At 31.5% G+C, this 19,619-nt stretch overlaps 1 protein-coding gene, 1 non-coding gene and 1 pseudogene across 2 annotated transcripts; 1 reads left to right on the top strand and 2 right to left on the bottom strand.

The window, feature by feature from the left end:
- The first annotated feature begins 11,142 nt into the window (after window positions 1-11,142).
- On the top strand, window positions 11,143-13,030 carry LOC137808569 (uncharacterized). The gene is made up of 2 exons (XM_068609746.1): window positions 11,143-12,933; window positions 12,977-13,030. Exons 1-2 carry the CDS (start codon window positions 11,143-11,145, stop codon window positions 13,028-13,030), a joined length of 1,845 nt encoding a protein of 614 aa, XP_068465847.1.
- Window positions 11,534-11,639, bottom strand: LOC137812061 (small nucleolar RNA R71; annotated as a pseudogene).
- A 4,994-nt stretch (window positions 13,031-18,024) lies between the features above and the next one.
- TRNAA-AGC (transfer RNA alanine (anticodon AGC)) lies at window positions 18,025-18,097 on the bottom strand. The gene has a single exon. It is a non-coding gene; the product is annotated as a tRNA-Ala (tRNA).
- Window positions 18,098-19,619: the final 1,522 nt, after the last annotated feature.

Genomic DNA, 19,619 nt, shown 5'->3' with positions numbered 1-19,619 from the left:
TGCTTCCTCTTTCTATAGCTCCAAGTTGCTCCAATATTCTCCTAAGCCAAATAGATTGACAAGCACAAAGTGCAACAACAATGTATTCAGCTTCTGTAGTTGATAGGCTCACTACTGGTTGCTTTTTCGAAGCCCATGAAATTGCTTCGGACCCCATAATGAAAGCAAAACCTGATGTGCTCTTTCGGTCATCCAAATCTCCAGCATAGTTGCTATCTGTATAAGATACGAGACCTGCATTTCTTCTGCCTCTTTTGTAGAGTATGCCAAAATCAGTGGTTCCTTTTATATACCTTAAAATTCTTTTTGTTGCAAGCCAATGAGATGACTTTGGATTTGCCATGAACCTACCAATCAAGCTTACTCCATACATTAGATCTGGTCGAGTGGCTGTGAGGTACACGAGGCTTCCAACTGCTTGTTTAAACATGGTGGTATCTATTCCATCTCCTGCCTCATCTTTTGATAGTCTTGTTCCGGGAATGATAGGATTCTTCACGAAATTGCTGCTCCCCATGCCAAATCTTTCTAGGATTTCTCGAGCATATCTTTTTTGGCAAATAAATATTCCAGCTTCATTCTGTATAACTTCAATTCCCAAAAAGTATCTCATCATTCCCAAGTCAGACATATAAAATTCTCTCATCATTGAGCTTTTGAATTTATCACACATACTCTTATTGCCTCCAGTAAAGATGAGATCATCTACATAAAGACTAACAATAAGTATGTTACCTCATTCTTTCTTGGTAAATAAGGTGTGTTCACTGGAACATTTTTCAAACCCTTCACGTATAAAATAAGCTTCTATTTTGCTGTACCAAGCCCTTGGCGCCTGTTTAAGGCCATACAATGCCTTATTCAATCTGTAAACCTTGTCTTCTTTTCCCTTTTTGATAAACCCTTCTGGTTGTTCAATAAAAACCTATTCTTCAAGTTTTCCATGAAGGAATGCACTATTCACATCAAGTTAAAATATTTCCCATTCATATTGAGCTGCAAGTGCAAGAATTAGACGTACCGTATCAAGTCTGGCCAATGGTGCAAAAACTTCCATGTAATCGATTCTATATCGTTGTGCATATCCTTTTGCCACCAGTCTTGCTTTGTGCTTTTCTACTTCTCCACTTTTGTTGAGTTTGGTTTTGAAAACCCACTTAACTCCAATTGGCTTGACTCCTTTCGGTAGATCTGTTAGCTCCCACATATTGTTCTTCTCTATAGCCTCCATCTCAGCTTTCATTGCCTCTTGCCACTTTATGCATCGGTGTGCTTCTTCAAAGGAGCATGGATCATTTTTGCTTTCAGCCATCAGCATCATGAGATTTTCTTCTTCTTCAGCCAAATCAGCCCCTGTCACATAGTTTGTCATCCATATTGGTTTTCTTCTAACTCTTATATCCCTCCCTTGAACTAGACTTTCTGGAGCAGTGTTGTTGTCCTCACTTGCAGGTGATCTGATCTCACTTGAGCTGCCACCACCATCTTCATTTTCTTCTTGTTCAACTTCTTCTTCTTGCTCAACTTCTTCTTCTTCAAGATTGCCATCTTCATTTTCACACACTAACACATCAGCTTTCCTTTCTTCATCGGTTCTGCCCCAATCCCAGCTTCTTTCTTCTTCGAACACAACATCTTTGCTTACAATAATTTTCTTGGAAACAGGATCAAATAATTTGTAAGCTTTTGATCCATCACTGATTCCTAAGAAAACACACATCTTACTCATATCCTCAAGCTTGGTTCTTCTTTGATCTGGTACATGAACATGAGCCACACACCCGAAGACTCGGAAATATGCCACCGTAGGCCTCACATTGCTCCATGCTTCTTCGGGAGTTGTATTTTCTATTGCTGAAGTTGGACTTTGATTTTGCACGTGCACACACAATTTCACAGCTTCTGGCCAAAATACCTTCGGAACTTGCCTTTCGTTCAATACAGCTCTCACACCATTCACGATCGTCCTATTTTTCCTCTCAGCGACTCCGTTTTGCTGAGGAGTATAAGTCGTTGTTAATTGCCTTCTAATGCCTTGAGTTTTGCAGAATTATTCAAATTCATGTGAGGTGAATTCACCACCTCTATCTGTTCTCAAGCAAGCAATATATTCACCAACTTCTTTTTCAACGCTAATTTTGTAGTTCTTGAAGTTTTCGAATGCTTCAGATTTCTCATGTAAGAAATAAACCCAAGTTTTACGTGAGAAGTCATCTATAAAGCTTAAAATATACCTCTTGTTGCTGTTTGAAGAAGGCTTGAAAGGACCGCATATGTCGGCAAGTACGAGTTGTAGTTTCCTTTAGGCTCTCCACATGCTTTTCTTTGGGATTGATCTTCTGTGTTGTTTTCCAGTCAAGCAGATGATACAGGTCTTCTTTGTGATCTTCAGATTTGGTAAGCCGGCTACCAAGTGTTTTTGTGATAATGTAGTAAGACCCTTGTGATTAAGGTGCCCAAACCTGTAGTGCCACAGGTGAACTTCTTTTTCTGTCTCTAGCTCTGTTTGTAGACACATGGTCTCCTTTGGTGCTGCAGTGGCTGACACATGAAACATTCTATTTCCACTCATATTAGTTTGCATGATTAAACCCTGCCTAGAGTGAAATACTTTACATGTTCCATTTTAAATCAATATTGCCGACCCTTTTTCTTGAAGTTGTCCTAAGCTAAGCAGATTATTCTTAAGCTCAAGAACAAAGTAGACATCTGAGATTACTTGAGTGACACCATTAACTTGCATTCTTACATTTCCTTTTGCTACCACATCCATTGTCATGTCATTCCCCAATTTCACAGTTTGAAAAATACCTTCTTCTAAATTAGAGAACCAACCTTTGTTTCCTGTCATGTGATTTCTACATCCTGAATCCAAGAACCAGACCTCCTCTTGCCCTGTATGGTGCAGATCCATGTGTGACATCAACAGAAGTTCCTCTTCTTCTTCCATCTCTGCATAGTTTGCCTTTTTCTCCCATTCTGGACATTCATATTGAAAATGTCCAAGCTTATGACACTTGAAGCATTCAATAATTGCTTTGTTTAGGGCCCGTCTTTCACGTCCTCTTCCTCTTCCACCTCTAAAGAAGGCTCTTCCTCCTCTTCCTCTTCCAAATCTGTCATCATGAGCAACTTTCAACACCTGTTCCTCCACTTGATGTTCCTGCATCCTTTGTTCATGAACAAGAAGACTTCCACAGAGTTCATCAATGGTTAAGATGCTTAAATCATTTGACTCCTCTATCGAACATACAACATAATTGAATTTAGAAGTCAATGATCTAAGTATCTTACTGACCACCGTGCTTTGCTCCATGTTTTCACCATTTGATTTCATCTTGTTCACGACACTGAGGGTTCTTCCTAGAAAGCTATCCACCTTCTCTCCTTCTTTCATAACAAGCAACTCAAATTCTTTTCTCAGAGCTTGAAGTTGTGCCCTCTTTACCTTTGTGGAACCTTGGTACTTTTGCCGCATCGACACCCAGATTGCCTTCGATGTCCCATTGTCAAGAATTGTTTCCAGAATTTCTCTATCAATAGCCTGGAATAAAAAATTCTTAACCTTCAAATCCTTGAGCTTGGCTTCCTCCACGCTTTTTCTCTGTGCTTCACTCGTTGTCGTGGTTCCAATCGCCAGCTCCGGTATTCCTTCGTCTACAAGACTCCACATCTCTTTAATTCTCAAAAAGTTTTCCATCATCATTAACCAATGATCATAATGACCGTCAAATTTTGGAATAGCTGGTTGCACGAACTTTTCTGACATTTTGTTTGTAGACTCACAGACACTCACACACTTTTCACTCCGAATTAGGCCCCTTGCGGAGCTCTGATACCAAATGTAGGAACTAAAATGAAATAACACGTAAAATTGGAAGAGAACTGAATTCACTACAAATGGAAATGAACATTAGGCATTTTATAGCCTTTTACACGTACTGAAGCAAAACAGAAAAACCACTTTTCATGGCAAGTTACTGATAGTCAAAATTAATTATTTATTTTATTTACGTTCTCAATAAATCCCTAGTCTTATGGGTTCCCTATTTTCTAGGATTAGTTGCTTTTGAATTTCCTTGTAACTTGCCAAGAAAAGTGGTTTTTTCTGTTTTGCTTCAGTACGTGTAAAAGGCTATAAAATGCCTAATGTTCATTTCAATTTGTAGTGAATTCAATTCCCTTCCAATTTTACGTGTTATTTCATTTTAGTTCCTACACAAATTGATATGATGCAAGAAGAATTTTCTTAAAATAAAAGCTAAAATGAATTAAGGAAAGAGATGAGAAGAATATTTCACCTTTGAAAAAGATTTCCAAACGATAAGGGCAAGAAAGAAGGATTAACCACTTAAACAAACTCTTTAAGATAAGTGTTCTCGCTGGTTGACTCGGATGAGAAGCTTCACGTCCAATTTGTCTCTTATGGAATTTGTTCTACGTCTTCTTGTTGCGTTGGAACGTGGCTCCGCTGAAACAGATGTGACTCTACCTACCTATTGATCACACTCAGACGATCAGTGAAAGCTTACTAAAAACAAATAATTATTTAGTTTCAATCTCAAAAACAACATAACTTTACCTAGGGTCTCAAACCCCTTTTATAACTTATCTCTTGTAATAGCTTTCTCTCATGAGAATCTAATCTCAACCGAAAGCATACGTAACATAAAACACTGTTTATGGGCACCTCCACTCAAGGTGCTACAACAGAAAAGAATATTATCTTTAATGAGAGCATAAAATAACAACACAAAAACCACTTGCTAACAGGGCACCACTTATCTTCAAGTGCTAATTGCGGAAAATATTTTGTTTACGTGGGTACCTTACTCATGGTGCAACGTTATCTTTCACTATGCATGCAACTTAACCACTACGTGCCCTAAACGCACATTAGGTTAAAATATATTTACGTGACTTAACCACTACGTGCACTAACACGCACCCTTAAGTTAAGAAATATCTTTTACTAATAACCTTATATTATTGTATAAAAATATTATTTCAATTATTCTCCAATGGGCTTACTAACATAATTGGACCAAACTCACGACCCACTTTATAAGCCCAACAACCAAGTTGACCTACCCACACCGTGCACCAAGCTCCAACCACTGAGCACTCTGTCTAGTACAATAAGAATTAAGACAAAAGTAAGATATTTTAATTTGTCTCACAAAATTAATTTGTATTCAAGCATTCAAGTGTAACTTTACAAGACAATTTGACTTATTTATAGCCATGTAATTTCGTTCAAGGCCTTAAGACCCTCAAAGTTGTCTCACAATTAATTTGTATTCAAACATTCAAGTATATTATTTAAATTCTCTATCAAAATGGATATATTTTAAAATACTATATAACTTATATGTATATATGTAAATATTTAATTAGATATTGCATGCAATATTTAGATGTAGTAAATATGGTGTTTACACATTATATATGTAAAAATAATCAATTATATTAATATAATAGATTATAATTATACTATATAATATAATAATAAAAATGAAAATGAAAATAATAATATTAATAATAACAAGAAATAATAACAATATCGATAAAAAAGTAATAATAGTAATAATATGAATATTAAATAAAAAATAAATATTAATAATATTATAAATAAATTCATATGATAAAAATATTAAAATAAATAATAAATTCATGTAAAGAAAATAATAAATAATAATAAAATAATAATTATTCTTATCATAAATAATATAATAAAAAATTTAATTTAATATTGAATTACTTATAACAATAAAGATAATTTGATGGTTTTACAATAGTAGTAATAATAGTTGTGACAATACTAATACAATGAAAACAATAACCGTGATAATAATCATCATAATGACAAAAGTGATAATTTTGATTATGATAACAACCATAATAGACCCTTTACCATTTGTTTCAATTAGAGAGGGAAATTAATTTTGAGGAAGATGAAAAGAGAAAAAAAAATAGAAAAAGAAAGTAAAAATAATAGAAAATGAAATTGTTTTAATTATAAAAAAAAATAGAAAAATAGATAAATTTGTACTAATAATTTTATTTATTATTTTAAATATTTTTTCAGTTGTTTATTATTATGAAAAATAAAAAGAACCATGATCAGTTATTATAATGTGATCTTTATAATTGATTATGAGATTAATTACACCTGAATTATGATAAGAAAAATACAAAAACACAACATCAATTATATATCTATGGATTATTGCACCTGTTTTGTAAATTTTCACACTTTTCATCACAGAATTACAAAGAAATTTGACTGATCAATGTCCCAAGTGTAACACATGTCTTTGGGTTCCAATGTCTAGAAGACAAGAACGACTTGACAAGTACATGGCTGATATATGTATGTGTTCATTTACTCTTTAAATAGATATTTATTTAACATTTTTATTAATTTTTTAATTTCTTTTTTCTTATCTCATTGGACGTCATATCTCAGTTAAATATTTGACTTTTTTTGTAGATGAATATTTTGAGTATTGAATTTTTTTTCCAATATTATATTTCTTGTTATCAAAGGATTATTTCATAGGATCGCAAGAACAAGTTTGTTTGCTCTAGAATAATGATAACGTTTTAGCAAAGAAGAAAGAGTAAATAGACATGAAATTATTTAAATAGAAGATGGAAAAAGAGAAGATGGTAAGAGAAAAGAAAAGAATAAAGATTTTTTGACTACACTGTATAAAAAAAAGAACATAATAATAAGTTTTTATTTCTACTTTTGATTTTTTATATTTGTTTAGAATTGAACACATATTTTTAAGTAATTTAATTAAACCCTTCAATATTAACAAATAAATAAAAGGATAGTATGTATTAAAATTCTTTTTTGATATAGGTTAAGAATCTTTTAAATGTTCTAATTTATTTTATTTTATTGTTGTTGGAAAAAGAAACCGGTTACAACAATAATATTATATAAATTGTTTGACAAACAAGTCCATCTAATTAGCCATAGTTTGTTTTTAAATAGATAGTTAATAAACCTAAGCTTATTTAGGTAAGCAAATTTAAACCTTTCAATTTATTAGTAAATACATAATTTCAAAGTATTAAAATATAAATCTCAGCTAGTTTTTCTTTTTCTGATTGGTGCATCGTCTCTTTGGTTTGTCTGTATTCGCTTTAGTAGGAAGTCGGAGGTAGTTTCTGTCAGGTTATTGTCAAATATGTCAGGAGCTGTTTTGTTTCTTAACTGTTTGAAAAGTGTTATGCGGATAGATTGATAGATTGCTTGTACCTTTTTATATAAGGATTGAATAATTTTTAAAGTGGTTCTTGTGTATATATTATTGATTGCTGATTAAAATAAAATAAATAATATAATATTAGCGAGAATATATTTGAAATTTATGAGTTAATTTAGTAAAACTTTTGTTGGGTGACCGAAGAAGTTTGAATTTGTGTTAGGTGAGTCCCTCACTGAAGGAACATAATATTATAGAGCAACTCCCTAGTACCTAAAAATGGAAAGAAAGAGACCTTAATTAATCTTGTTGAATGAATTTTTTTCAATTTGTGAACCTCACTGCTAAAGATAAATTACTAGTTATTAAGACTCCACTAACTTGAATAATTTGATTTTGACTCTTGTGAACTAAGGATATGGTCGCACATTACACAGATACTATATTTTAAAGTACCTCTTATAGCTTTTCCCTCTTATAATAATACATTATAATAAGTTGGTAATGATGAACTAAAAGCTTAGTCAAAGTTAAGAATTGTAAATTCCCACTACCCACTTCCTATATCTCTCTCAACCAAGTTACACATCTTTCTTCCAATGTCATTACCAAAATGTCCCTTCATGTTTCTTATGGATGGCCCCTCTAAATGGAATTATATTGATATGATTTGCCACATTTTGGCACAACCACCAATTTGTAGGATCTAGAATAGTTCAATTAAATCTACTTAGACAACATCAAAATCAAACCTTTTATATATATATTTAGTATATATTACTGTTAAATGATTTATAATTAGCTATCAAATTTTTCTACCAAATTTAAAATCTAATAATTGATAGTTAAAACATTGGAAGCTAATTAGATACCAATTAACAATAATAGAAATTAATTTATAAACCAAATTTTTTTTAATCAGCCTATAATTTAGTCATTATAATAACTAATTATTTTTTATCTTTAAAATTAATTTTTATTTCCTGATTTTTTTAGTGTAACATTTTTTTTTATTTTACAAACTCAGTAATATTGTAATAGATTAATTTTATCTTTAAAATTAATTTTTATTTCCTGATTTTTTTAGTGTAACATTTTTATTTTATTTTACAAACTCGATAATATTGTAATAGATTAAGATATAGTTTAGAAACTAACTTTTATACATATTTAAAAATGACGTGTGAAGTCAGGATTATTTTTGTTTGTCAATGTTAAAATTAGAGTTAGATTGTATCAGTTATCATGAAAAAACTAAATAAAATATATATTTAATTAACAATTTTATTAGAAGATCTCAGATTTTCAAAAAGTTTAACACGGACATCGCGTTAAAAAAATTAAAATTATATTTTTATCTAATTTTTATTTTGCATACGTATTTTAAATTTTTAAAATGTTATATACTTCCATTCTTAATAAAGGAGGTCAATTGTAATGATAAATAAAAACATAAAATACAAATATAGTTTAAGAAGATATGAAAAATATAATTATAATTTACTTTATTAAATCTCTAAAGATTCATCCATATTTGATGCTAATATTATGACATTATAAAGAACAACAAAGGAAGTTAAAGAAAGAAAATTTTGGGCCAATTCATGGGTAAAAAAACTGTGGAATTCAAAATGATATGGTGTGTGATTGTTTTTATGTGGGTGGTGAGTTTGTTTTCTTCTTCAGCCCTTAGGGTTCTTGTGTCTTTCCTAGCACATAGACTTTACATTGAAACGTGCACACCAACCATAGCACTTTGGAAATACACTTTAGCAGCTTGTTTCCATAATTCTAGCAACAAGTCAAATTGTCCAATGACTACTATGGTACGTACCAGTCCTTTACTTTCAGTGAGGAAATTTCATATATTAATTACACTACATCTTAAATAAATCAACAAAAAGGAATATCTATGTGTGTTCCATATTTTATGTGGAGTAAATTGCACTAAGCAATATTACATTTACCATTTCTTTATCTTACAAATTTCTTTTTTTAAAGATTTATATTGTTATCAAACTCACCTCCTATTAGGATTATTTCTACTAATGCAAAGTTGTCAGGTAAAATACTAATGTTTATTTAATATCTTTTTCTCGACCTCAATAATAATAATAATAATAATTGACGTTTACTATTGGATTGGGTAGGCTATGTATTGACGAAGAATATGACAAGTGACAGTCAAGTATAAGTAGACACACGGTCAATCGAAGCAAAACACATGACACTACTCTTGACCCTTTGATAAGTGTCTAATTTCAGTAATATTTCATATTAAAATATAGGCACTTATGAGGATTTATTGCTAATTTACATATAAAATAATCCCTAATTTATGAATTTATACCTTTTTACATTTTTTATGATCTTCATTTGAATAAGAGTATTTTATTCCCAAATTTGGTGTTAATTGCAGATTTCTAAGGAAGATTGGAGATTTGGATGAAAGATGAATGATTTGAGCTAAAAAGATAAAGATAGAAGGTCCCAGAATGGAAAAAGATGCAAAGAAAGATTGGGCCTTTTTTATGTTTTATCATTTAGCCCATTAGCGCGACATAGGAAACAACCTAACCCTAGAAAAACTAGGATAAATAGAGGGCTAGAGGCTCAACCTTAGTGTGCCAGATTGAGAGGAAAACACCATAGAGTGAATTGTAACCCAATTGGGAGAATGGAAGGTGATAGAAGTATGCGTGGCTAATTCTACCCTTTGGGATTAGGAGTAATCTGCTCAAACTCTTATGTATTGAGGTGATATTTTATATATTAATATTCAGTTCTTGATTGATTATTGGTATTGTTGTTTTACTTTTAATTCTCCGTGACAAATTGAGAATCTTAAATCTGACCGGGAGGTATTTTTAGGATTCGGACCTAAACAACAATACTTAACATATTTGAGTGCTAGGAATAGACTTGAAATGTTAATTGCTATTAAACGTCTGAGCTTCGTTCTAAGTTGTTCTTATAAGTATGCGAGGGATCGATAGTTAGGGAACATTCTTAAGGATTTTATATGCGAGGAATCGATATAAATGATTTTTATACGGGCATCAATTTCAATTAAAGAACTTAATATTAACATGCTAATCAAAATACATGAGAGTGAGAGAGATGAAACTTAATCCCAATTTTTCCAATTGAAGCAACTAATTCTTTGTTTGTTTTCTTATTGATCAGTGCCAACATAATCACTTCACACTCTTTTTTATTGTTCTGTTGTTATATTTAGCGAATATTGTACTCAATGATTCACTGTTCTTTGTGGGATCGATATCCGTCCTTAGGGACAATTATTACTTCTGACAAACGCGGTGCACTTGCCGTAAAAAGTGATCAAGTTTTTGGCGCCGTTGCCGGGGAACAGATTTGAATTGTTGAGTATAATTTCCTAAATATTGTAAATATTTCATTTTATTTTGATTTCTTTTGATTTTGTTTATTTTATTAAAATTAGATTTGATTTGATGTTAGTATAGATTTGCTGTTTTTAAGAAGGAAAAAAGTTATTGTTTTTATATTATTTTCTTTTCTTTTCTTTACGTTATTTATTTTAGTTTATTTTTATTTTATTCTGTTTTGATTTTGTTTTGTTTTATTATATTTTATTTTAGGATTAGTTTAAGTAGTTTTATTAGGTAGTTTTATTTAGATTTACGTAACTGTTATTTATTTGTTTTAATTATATTTTATTACTAGTTTTAGTTTTTATTTTATCTATATTTTTTTTTAATATTTTTGTTATTTTTCTCTTAACGTCGTTTTAGTGTTTTATTTTTGTTTTTGTGTTATTTTTATTTTATTTTACATATTTTGTTTTTATTTCAAATTTTATTTATTTTATTTTATTTTTTAAGAAAAAAAAAAGTACTCTGTTTTTTTTTTCTCCACTAATATGTTTTAGGAAGAAAGCAACATGGCAGAACAACAAGAACCACCTCCTAGGAGGACACTTGGAGATTATGTCATGTACCAAGGACCAAGACATTTTTCTAGTATTGCAATACCTACTACTGCTAAGGCCTTGGAAATAAATCCCGATTTTCTCACTCTCATCAGTGCCTATCAATTTACAGCAATGGAACATGAGGATCCATATTCACATTTGGATACATTTTATGCATTGATAGGAACAATGGGTTTTCAATCAGGTGATCTTGAAAATGTTTATATGCGCTTGTTTTCTTTTTCATTGGCAGGAAAGGCTAAAGAATGGCTCAAATCACTTCCAAATCAGAGCCTCACTAGCTGGAAGGATGTAGAGGAAAAATTTTTGCAAAGATTTTTTCCAATTTCTCGCTACATCAAAGCAAAGTCTGAAATCTCTATGTTCAGACAAGGAGCAAATGAAGTCTTCTGTGATACATGGGAAAGATTTAAGATGATATTGAGAAAATGCCCAAATCATGGGTTTGAAGATATTGCTCAACTGAGCATATTCCTGAATGGTCTCAGATCTGACATAAAGATGCTCCTAGATGCTGCAGCTGGTGGCACAATGATGGCCCTTGATGTAGAACAAGCGACAATAATTATTGATGCATTGACATCAACTGATTATAAAGCCCAACATGATGGACAAGATCTTCATAATAAAGGGTTGTTAGAAGATGCACTCTTGGCTAAAAATAAGATTCTGACACAGCAGATTGAGCAACTAACTGCACAAATGGCTAAATTGCCCCAACAATTATATGTTGTTCATTCATCTCAAAGCCAAAGTCAGTCAATCAGGTGTGATTTTTGTGGAGATGTTCATCCTAATGGTCACTGTTTTTATCAGAACAATTTACCTGAAGTTGAGGATCCATCCATGCTTGAAAGAATGAATAAAGTTGAAGACGCTCTGACAAAGATTGTGAGCGCGCAGGACAATAGCATGGCCATGATTAGGAGCATAAAGATCCAGATGGGACAACTAACCAAACAAATTGCACAAATTCCAGAGGAACAAAATGGCCAGTTTTCAGTCAATAGCCAAACCAATTCAAAAGAGCATTGCGATAATGTAGTGGCTGAAAAAGAAGAAAAAGATGAGACAAAGGGGAAGAGAGATGAGAAAGAGAGAAGTGAGGAGGAAAAAATAAAGAGGAAAAGTGAAAATAAGGAGAGAGGAGTTCTTGAAAAAGATTTATCATATCCTCATTCTCCTTCAAAAAAAGAGAAGGAAAGAAAATTCTTTGATAAATTGCTCCCTAAAAATTATTTTGCAGGAAATTTGAAGCAAGATTCAACATTTGAAAGATTTCGAAAGAATAGGAGCTATATTGAAGAAAGAAATATAGAGCTGGAGGATGGATACAATGTCATTATTCCAAAAGGCTTGCCTCAAAAATTCAAGGACCCAGGGAGTTTTAACCTTCCCGTGTCTATAGGTGCTTTATTAGTAGCCAATGCTTTATTGGATTTGGGAGCAAGCGTAAATATAATTCCTTTGGCAATGCTGAAGAAAATAGGGGATTTGGAGATTAAACCCACCAAGATGACTTTAAAGTTAGCTGATCAAGTAACCAAGTATCCATATGGTGTGGTTGAAGATGTTCTCGTCAAGGTGGATAAATTCACATTCCCTGTGGATTTTGTTGTGATGGACATGAAAGAAGATGAGGAGGTTCCCTTGATACTTGGAAGACCCTTTATGAAGACTGCTAGAATCATAGTTGATGTCGACAAAGGAGAACTTCAAGTTAGAACTCAAGATGAGGAGGTAACTTTAAATCTTTTTTATGGTCATAAAAATTTTAATGCAGGGGAAGAATGTGTACAGAATGATGCAACAAAGAGAGTTGTCCATCTTGAAATAAACAGGCGTCAAGCTAGATGACGTTAAACGAGCGCTTACTGGGAGGCAACCCAGTCCACATTTTAGTTTTATGTTGTTTTATTACCTTTGCTGATTTTATTTAAAATAAAAAATAAAAGTAAATAAGAATAATAAAAAAAATCCTATATGCCTCCTAATCATTTTGCAGGTTATGTATTTTTGACCTGGGGACAGGTTCTATTATTCAGGGGGCAGATCCAGCAAATGAAGCAAGACTGTAGATAAAAGTTTTAACAAAATGCTGGATGACTTCTTAAGAATAGAGGATTGAACAAAAATATGGTTTTATCTCTCTAATTCTCTTTTCTTTTTCAGTTATTTGGATTTTTTCTTATTTTATTTATTTTATTTTTCGGTTATTTTGTTTTCTGTTTATTTGCGTATTTGTTTGGTTTGTTTTTATTGCTTATTTTGAATAAATTTCCTGTTTTATTAGTTTGGTAATTTTAAGTCTTGAATTATCTTTCTTGACTAAATTTCAGTTTTAATTTGTTTGTTTTCTAGTTTATTTTTATTTTTTTTTCAAATTAAAAAGAACTAGAATATTAATTTTGAATTGTGGAAAAAAGAATTTGTGTTTAAATATTAAGTAGTGAGATGAATTAGACACAGGTTAGAAAAGAAAATATGATTGAATCCCTATTCAAATGTAGTTAAAATTATGATACATGAAAATTTAACAGGATGATTGATTAGGACAGATAATGACAAGACAAAAAGGAATGAGACCATTTAAACCAAGTGAGTGTGTGAACCTTAAACAGTTTTGAGAGTTTTACTGATGAATTGACAGTTGTGGTTGCTTAATTTTTATTTTTGTTGCATCATAAAAGAGCATGAAGATGATTGAGGCATTTGTTTGTGTTAATTAGGAGCCAGGGCTAAAAAGCCAACCTTTATATTAGAATTCCATTTTTTTTATATCCCTTTGGGCCAAGAAATTTTTTGTTAATATTGCACCTTAACCTTTATTGATATAATTTTCTACCCTTTAGCATGTCTAAGGAAGGAGAACATAGATGCGATACATATAGAAAAGGGAATGGTTGGTTCTGATTTTGAAAGTTCAAAAAGTTGAAAATAGGAAGAATCTTTTCCTATTATTGAAAACAAAACAAAAAAGAAAGAGAAACAGAAGAAGAAAAAGAAATAAAAAAAAAAGAAGAAAGATAGAAAAAAAATTCATGAAAATCATGAAAAGAAAGAAAATGAGGAAAAAGATGACATCGAAAGAAAGTGGTAATTAGATAACATATATGTTCTCTATAATTGAATTGAAGGTAGGTTCTTCTTCTTTAAGATGTGCATTTTGTTATCTAAGAAAAACCAATATTTTTTGGAAGCCCAGCCTCATTACAACCCTCTAAAAGACCTCAAGATTCATGTTTCTAATATGTTTGTGATTTGAAGATGAAATGAAAAGCAACTGTGATTTGTTATGATTCAGTAAAAATAAGAGAGAAACACTTACCCATGAGCATATGAGAAGATATTCCTTGATGAATTGTCATTTATTTGTTTTGATTTGATCCTGGAAATTGATTGTGTCTATAATTATCTATATTTGAATTTGGAAGCATCATAAGTTTCTAATTTGATCTGTTGTTTGGTGAATTAAGTTGTTTGATATTTAAATTCAAATATATTCATTTACTTTGCTTGAGGACAAGCAAGATTCTAAGTTGGGGAGAGTGATAAGTGTCTAATTTCAGTAATATTTCATATTAAAATATAGGCACTTATGAGGATTTATTGCTAATTTACATATAAAATAATCCCTAATTTATGAATTTATACCTTTTTACATTTTTTATGATCTTTATTTGAATAAGAGTATTTTATTCCCAAATTTGGTGTTAATTGCAGATTTCTAAGGAAGATTGGAGATTTGGATGAAAGATGAATGATTTGAGCTAAAAAGATAAAGATAGAAGGTCCCAGAATGGAAAAAGATGCAAAGAAAGATTGGGCCTTTTTTTATGTTTTATCATTTAGCCCATTAGCGCGACATAGGAAACAACCTAACCCTAGAAAAACTAGGATAAATAGAGGGCTAGAGGCTCAACCTTAGTGTGCCAGATTGAGAGGAAAACACCATAGAGTGAATTGTAACCCAATTGGGAGAATGGAAGGTGATAGAAGTATGCGTGGCTAATTCTACCCTTTGGGATTAGGAGTAATCTGCTCAAACTCTTATGTATTGAGGTGATATTTTATATATTAATATTCAGTTCTTGATTGATTATTGGTATTGTTGTTTTACTTTTAATTCTCCGTGACAAATTGAGAATCTTAAATCTGACCGGGAGGTATTTTTAGGATTCGGACCTAAACAACAATACTTAACATATTTGAGTGCTAGGAATAGACTTGAAATGTTAATTGCTATTAAACGTCTGAGCTTCGTTCTAAGTTGTTCTTATAAGTATGCGAGGGATCGATAGTTAGGGAACATTCTTAAGGATTTTATATGCGAGGAATCGATATAAATGATTTTTATACGGGCATCAATTTCAATTAAAGAACTTAATATTAACATGCTAATCAAAATACATGAGAGTGAGAGAGATGAAACTTAATCCCAATTTTTCCAATTGAAGCTACTAATTCTTTGTTTGTTTTCTTATTGATCAGTGCCAACATAATCACTTCACACTCTTTTTTATTGTTCTGTTGTTATATTTAGCGAATATTGTACTCAATGATTCACTGTTCTTTGTGGGATCGATATCCGTCCTTAGGGACAATTATTACTTCTGACAAACGCGGTGCACTTGCCGTAAAAAGTCATCACCCTTTAGAAGAAAATGGTAGAAATGAAATAGAAAAATCGTGGATGAGACTAACGCTTTAAAAAAAATGAAGATTTGAGAAAAAGGTTAGGGGAGGGGACACACATGTCCCTAGCCCTTGGAGAAAAGGCCCACCAGGAGCAGACTACGAAAGATATGGTAGTTTCACCCCAATCCGAGACCACCTCCAACTATAGTGACCCAAGCATTGAAAGTCGAAAGCCACAAAGTTGAGTGTTAACTGCACACATCGGTCAACACCTCAATGACAAAAGAAGGTTCTTGACAACATCCGTTCATCGACGACATAATGGATGTCATGCTCCCACCCACTTCTTGATGATTCATTAATACGAACGAATGACTAACCCAAACAAACATGTCGATGTTTATGCTACCAATATGAGTTTGTACACAACGGATGAGGTTGTACTATGTCACGAGTGTCAAAAAGATAGGCCGAGTTCAAAAGGGGGTGAATTGAACTTTCAAAATATTCTTCAAAAACGAGTTTAGAATGGAGTTCTTAGAAAAATCAACTAACTAAAATGTTCTTAGAATACAAAACAACACATTCAAATTTAGTTATAGTTTAGAAAACAATAAAATCAACTAATTAAATTTTTCTAATAAGAGAATTAATAATGTTAAAACATTCATTCAATCAAGAAACATCAAAGAACACTAAAGAGTCAGAAAAAGAAGATTCACACAACTGTTTTTATACTAGCTCACCCATGCACAAGAGTTACATCAAGTTTTTTAGCTACACTAGTAAAGATTTCACTAATCACAAATCTTTACAATAAACAAAACTCAAAGAACACAACTCTTCAACCATACAAGAGTGTTATACCCCACAACTAACCCCTAGTTACCCTACAAAAATTAGAAACCCTCTCTAATTTTAACCAACAACACATAATTGAAAAGATTTACACGAAGTAACACTTGAATTACAATTGAATCAAATAGGTTCTGAAATTAAGAAACTACTCTTCAACGAATAATATGTGATCCAAGAAATTCAAAGAATGTCTCAAAAACCCAAGTTTTCACACAAAAAGTAATTATCTCTCAAGATGTTGTAATGATTCTCACAAAATAGATTTCATAAGTGTCTTTAAATCATTAGAGAAATAGAGTTTTACAAAAATTGAACTATCAATGTCAATGGATTAAAATTTTGTTTTAATTTATTGATTTCTCTTAAAGTGAAAATAATGGATTAATTCGAGTTTTCAATATGTTAAAACTTAATAGACAACAACTTTTTGAAAACTCAAGAATTTTTAATTTATTAAAAACAAGTTCTATTAGATTAAAAATCCATCAAAGAACCACTTGAGGTTTTAAGTGATTTTAACAAATTGATTTTATAAAATAACTAATTAAAATATTCACTTCATTTTTTAAATACTTTAATTAAAAATATTTTAATAGATTAAAATATCATTTCAATCCATTAAAATTATCTTAATTACCAATAATAAATTGTAAGATGTTCAAATATATTCAAAAATAATTTTTGGATCATTAACTTTGATAAAAAAAACATCGACTCATTTAAAGAAAATAAACTCACACACAAAATTATTTATATATATATATATATATATATATATATATATATATATAATTTTGAAGCTGGATTCATCAAATACATAAGCTTCAACTACACTACAAATTCTCCCTAGTGAAAACAATCTAGTTGAGTGTGTGGGTGATGAATTTTTGTTATGCAAATATTTTTTTGTGATATTAATTTTTAATTTTGATCTTTTTAGATACTTATAGAAAATAACATACTCTTGAAAAATATGAAAAACTAATCGGTCTTCTTTTACATATGTATCCATTTTTCATAGAAGGTCATTTTAAAATTATTCATTCGCTAGAATTAATTGAGATTTGAAAATGACTAGCTACTAAAGTCAAATCATCAAACAAAATTGACTACATCAATGCTATTTTCTAATAAAATATGAAACCACATTTTAAATTAGAAACTAAATTAAATTTTTGAAAACAAAAGTTCCGAGATATAATTTAACCTAAGATCTTTTATTTGTAGTAAACATTTAATTAAAGAAAAGAAGAAAGACTAACGTAAGTAATTTATAAGGAAAGACACAATTTCAGCAACTATTATATTAATTTTCAAAAAGGTTTTACCAATAATTGGAGATGCGGGGTATCGATCCCCGTACCTCTCGCATGCTAAGCGAGCGCTCTACCATCTGAGCTACATCCCCATTGATAAATAATTTAAAATATATATATAGTATTATAACGTTTCAAGTCCAAAGTATACAAATTAAATATTCAATGTCAAAGAATAATTAAAGTTAAACACTTTTCAAACAAATTATTTTATATTTTATATATCTTAAATGAAATATGTTATATTAACTTGTTCTAACAAGAATATTTTACTACATGTACCGGTCGGGACCGGAAAGGCACAACAATCATTACGACTCTTCGGCTTTTATTCACCTCGAGCCTGGGGGGCAAGTGTATCGGTCGGGACCGGACGACCTCGTGGTTCAGATTAAAATTATCTCAAGTGTACCGGTCTGGACCGGACGACCGCATGGTTCAGATTAAAAATTATCTAACTAACGTGGTCACGCATAGGACAAACGGTTAATTCCCACTGAACAACAAACGCACGTGAGCACTCCCCAGATTTTCGGGAACACCCCCTGGATCCCAGGAAACCACCTAACACGACCCAAAAACCAGAAAACACGTGGCGAACCACTAACGACCCAGAGGGCCCAAGCCCAAGGGGAAAGTACAAAAGAAGGAAAAGAAAGAGAAAAAGGTATGTTTTTCAGATTATCAAAGATTCTCACTGAGAGAGATTACTGACTTGAGCGTCGGAGCACAATCGCAGGTACCCCCACCGGCCGACCGAGGCACGCGAGGAAGAAGGAAACTCGAAGGACAAGACAACTAAGACTGAAGCAGACACCTTGTATCGACGTGGACCAACATTACTCAGTCCCCAATATCCATACAGGTACACTACAAGTATATAATTTATAATATTTAAGACTGCCAGGTATAGTCCAGACTCTAATAATTAGTCTCATGGACGTTGAACTGTAGAATTTCAAAATTATCATTTACTGAAATTGGAGATAATGTTAGCTTCAGGTAAGAATACGTATTTTTATATTCTAAAAATTAAAACAATTCATGTTTGCAATTAAACTTTCAACTTATAACTATATATTATCCAGATCTTTTTATGCATTTTAGTTTTTAATTTTTAGAAAAGTAAAATTTTATATAAATGCGTATAAATTCTATATAAATAAATAAGTAAATGTAACCTTAAACTTAAACTAACTTATGTATGTATACACTTATAAAATGTTTCAAAATATATTAGAATTCAACTTCTTTCTATAATACTTGAACGGATTGAGATTAAACTAAAGTTATCTAGAGTATAAAGGGTTCAACGTATAGAGTCCTTCACTGTGAAGAAAACTCAAATTCGCTAAGGAAAGACTTGAAGTCATCATGCACCAAAAATAGAAAGAAATGAATTTCGGTTGAAGACAAGCTCAAGTCAAAGAATACTTCATAGTTAAGAAAAGCAAGTGTTGGGCTCAACTTGGAGCGAATCCATAACAAATCCCTGAATATGAGAAACCTAAGAATTGGGCTTGAAGCCCAAAGATTACTTCAACATGAAGAAAGCTAATCGGCTGAACGAATTGGTATGTGTTGAGCTGAAGCCAAATCTGCTTAATATCCTAG

Source organism: Phaseolus vulgaris, chromosome 11 (genome assembly GCF_000499845.2).
Source record: "Phaseolus vulgaris cultivar G19833 chromosome 11, P. vulgaris v2.0, whole genome shotgun sequence".
Classification (NCBI taxonomy): domain Eukaryota; kingdom Viridiplantae; phylum Streptophyta; class Magnoliopsida; order Fabales; family Fabaceae; genus Phaseolus; species Phaseolus vulgaris.
This window is presented reverse-complemented; position numbering and strand designations above follow the sequence as displayed.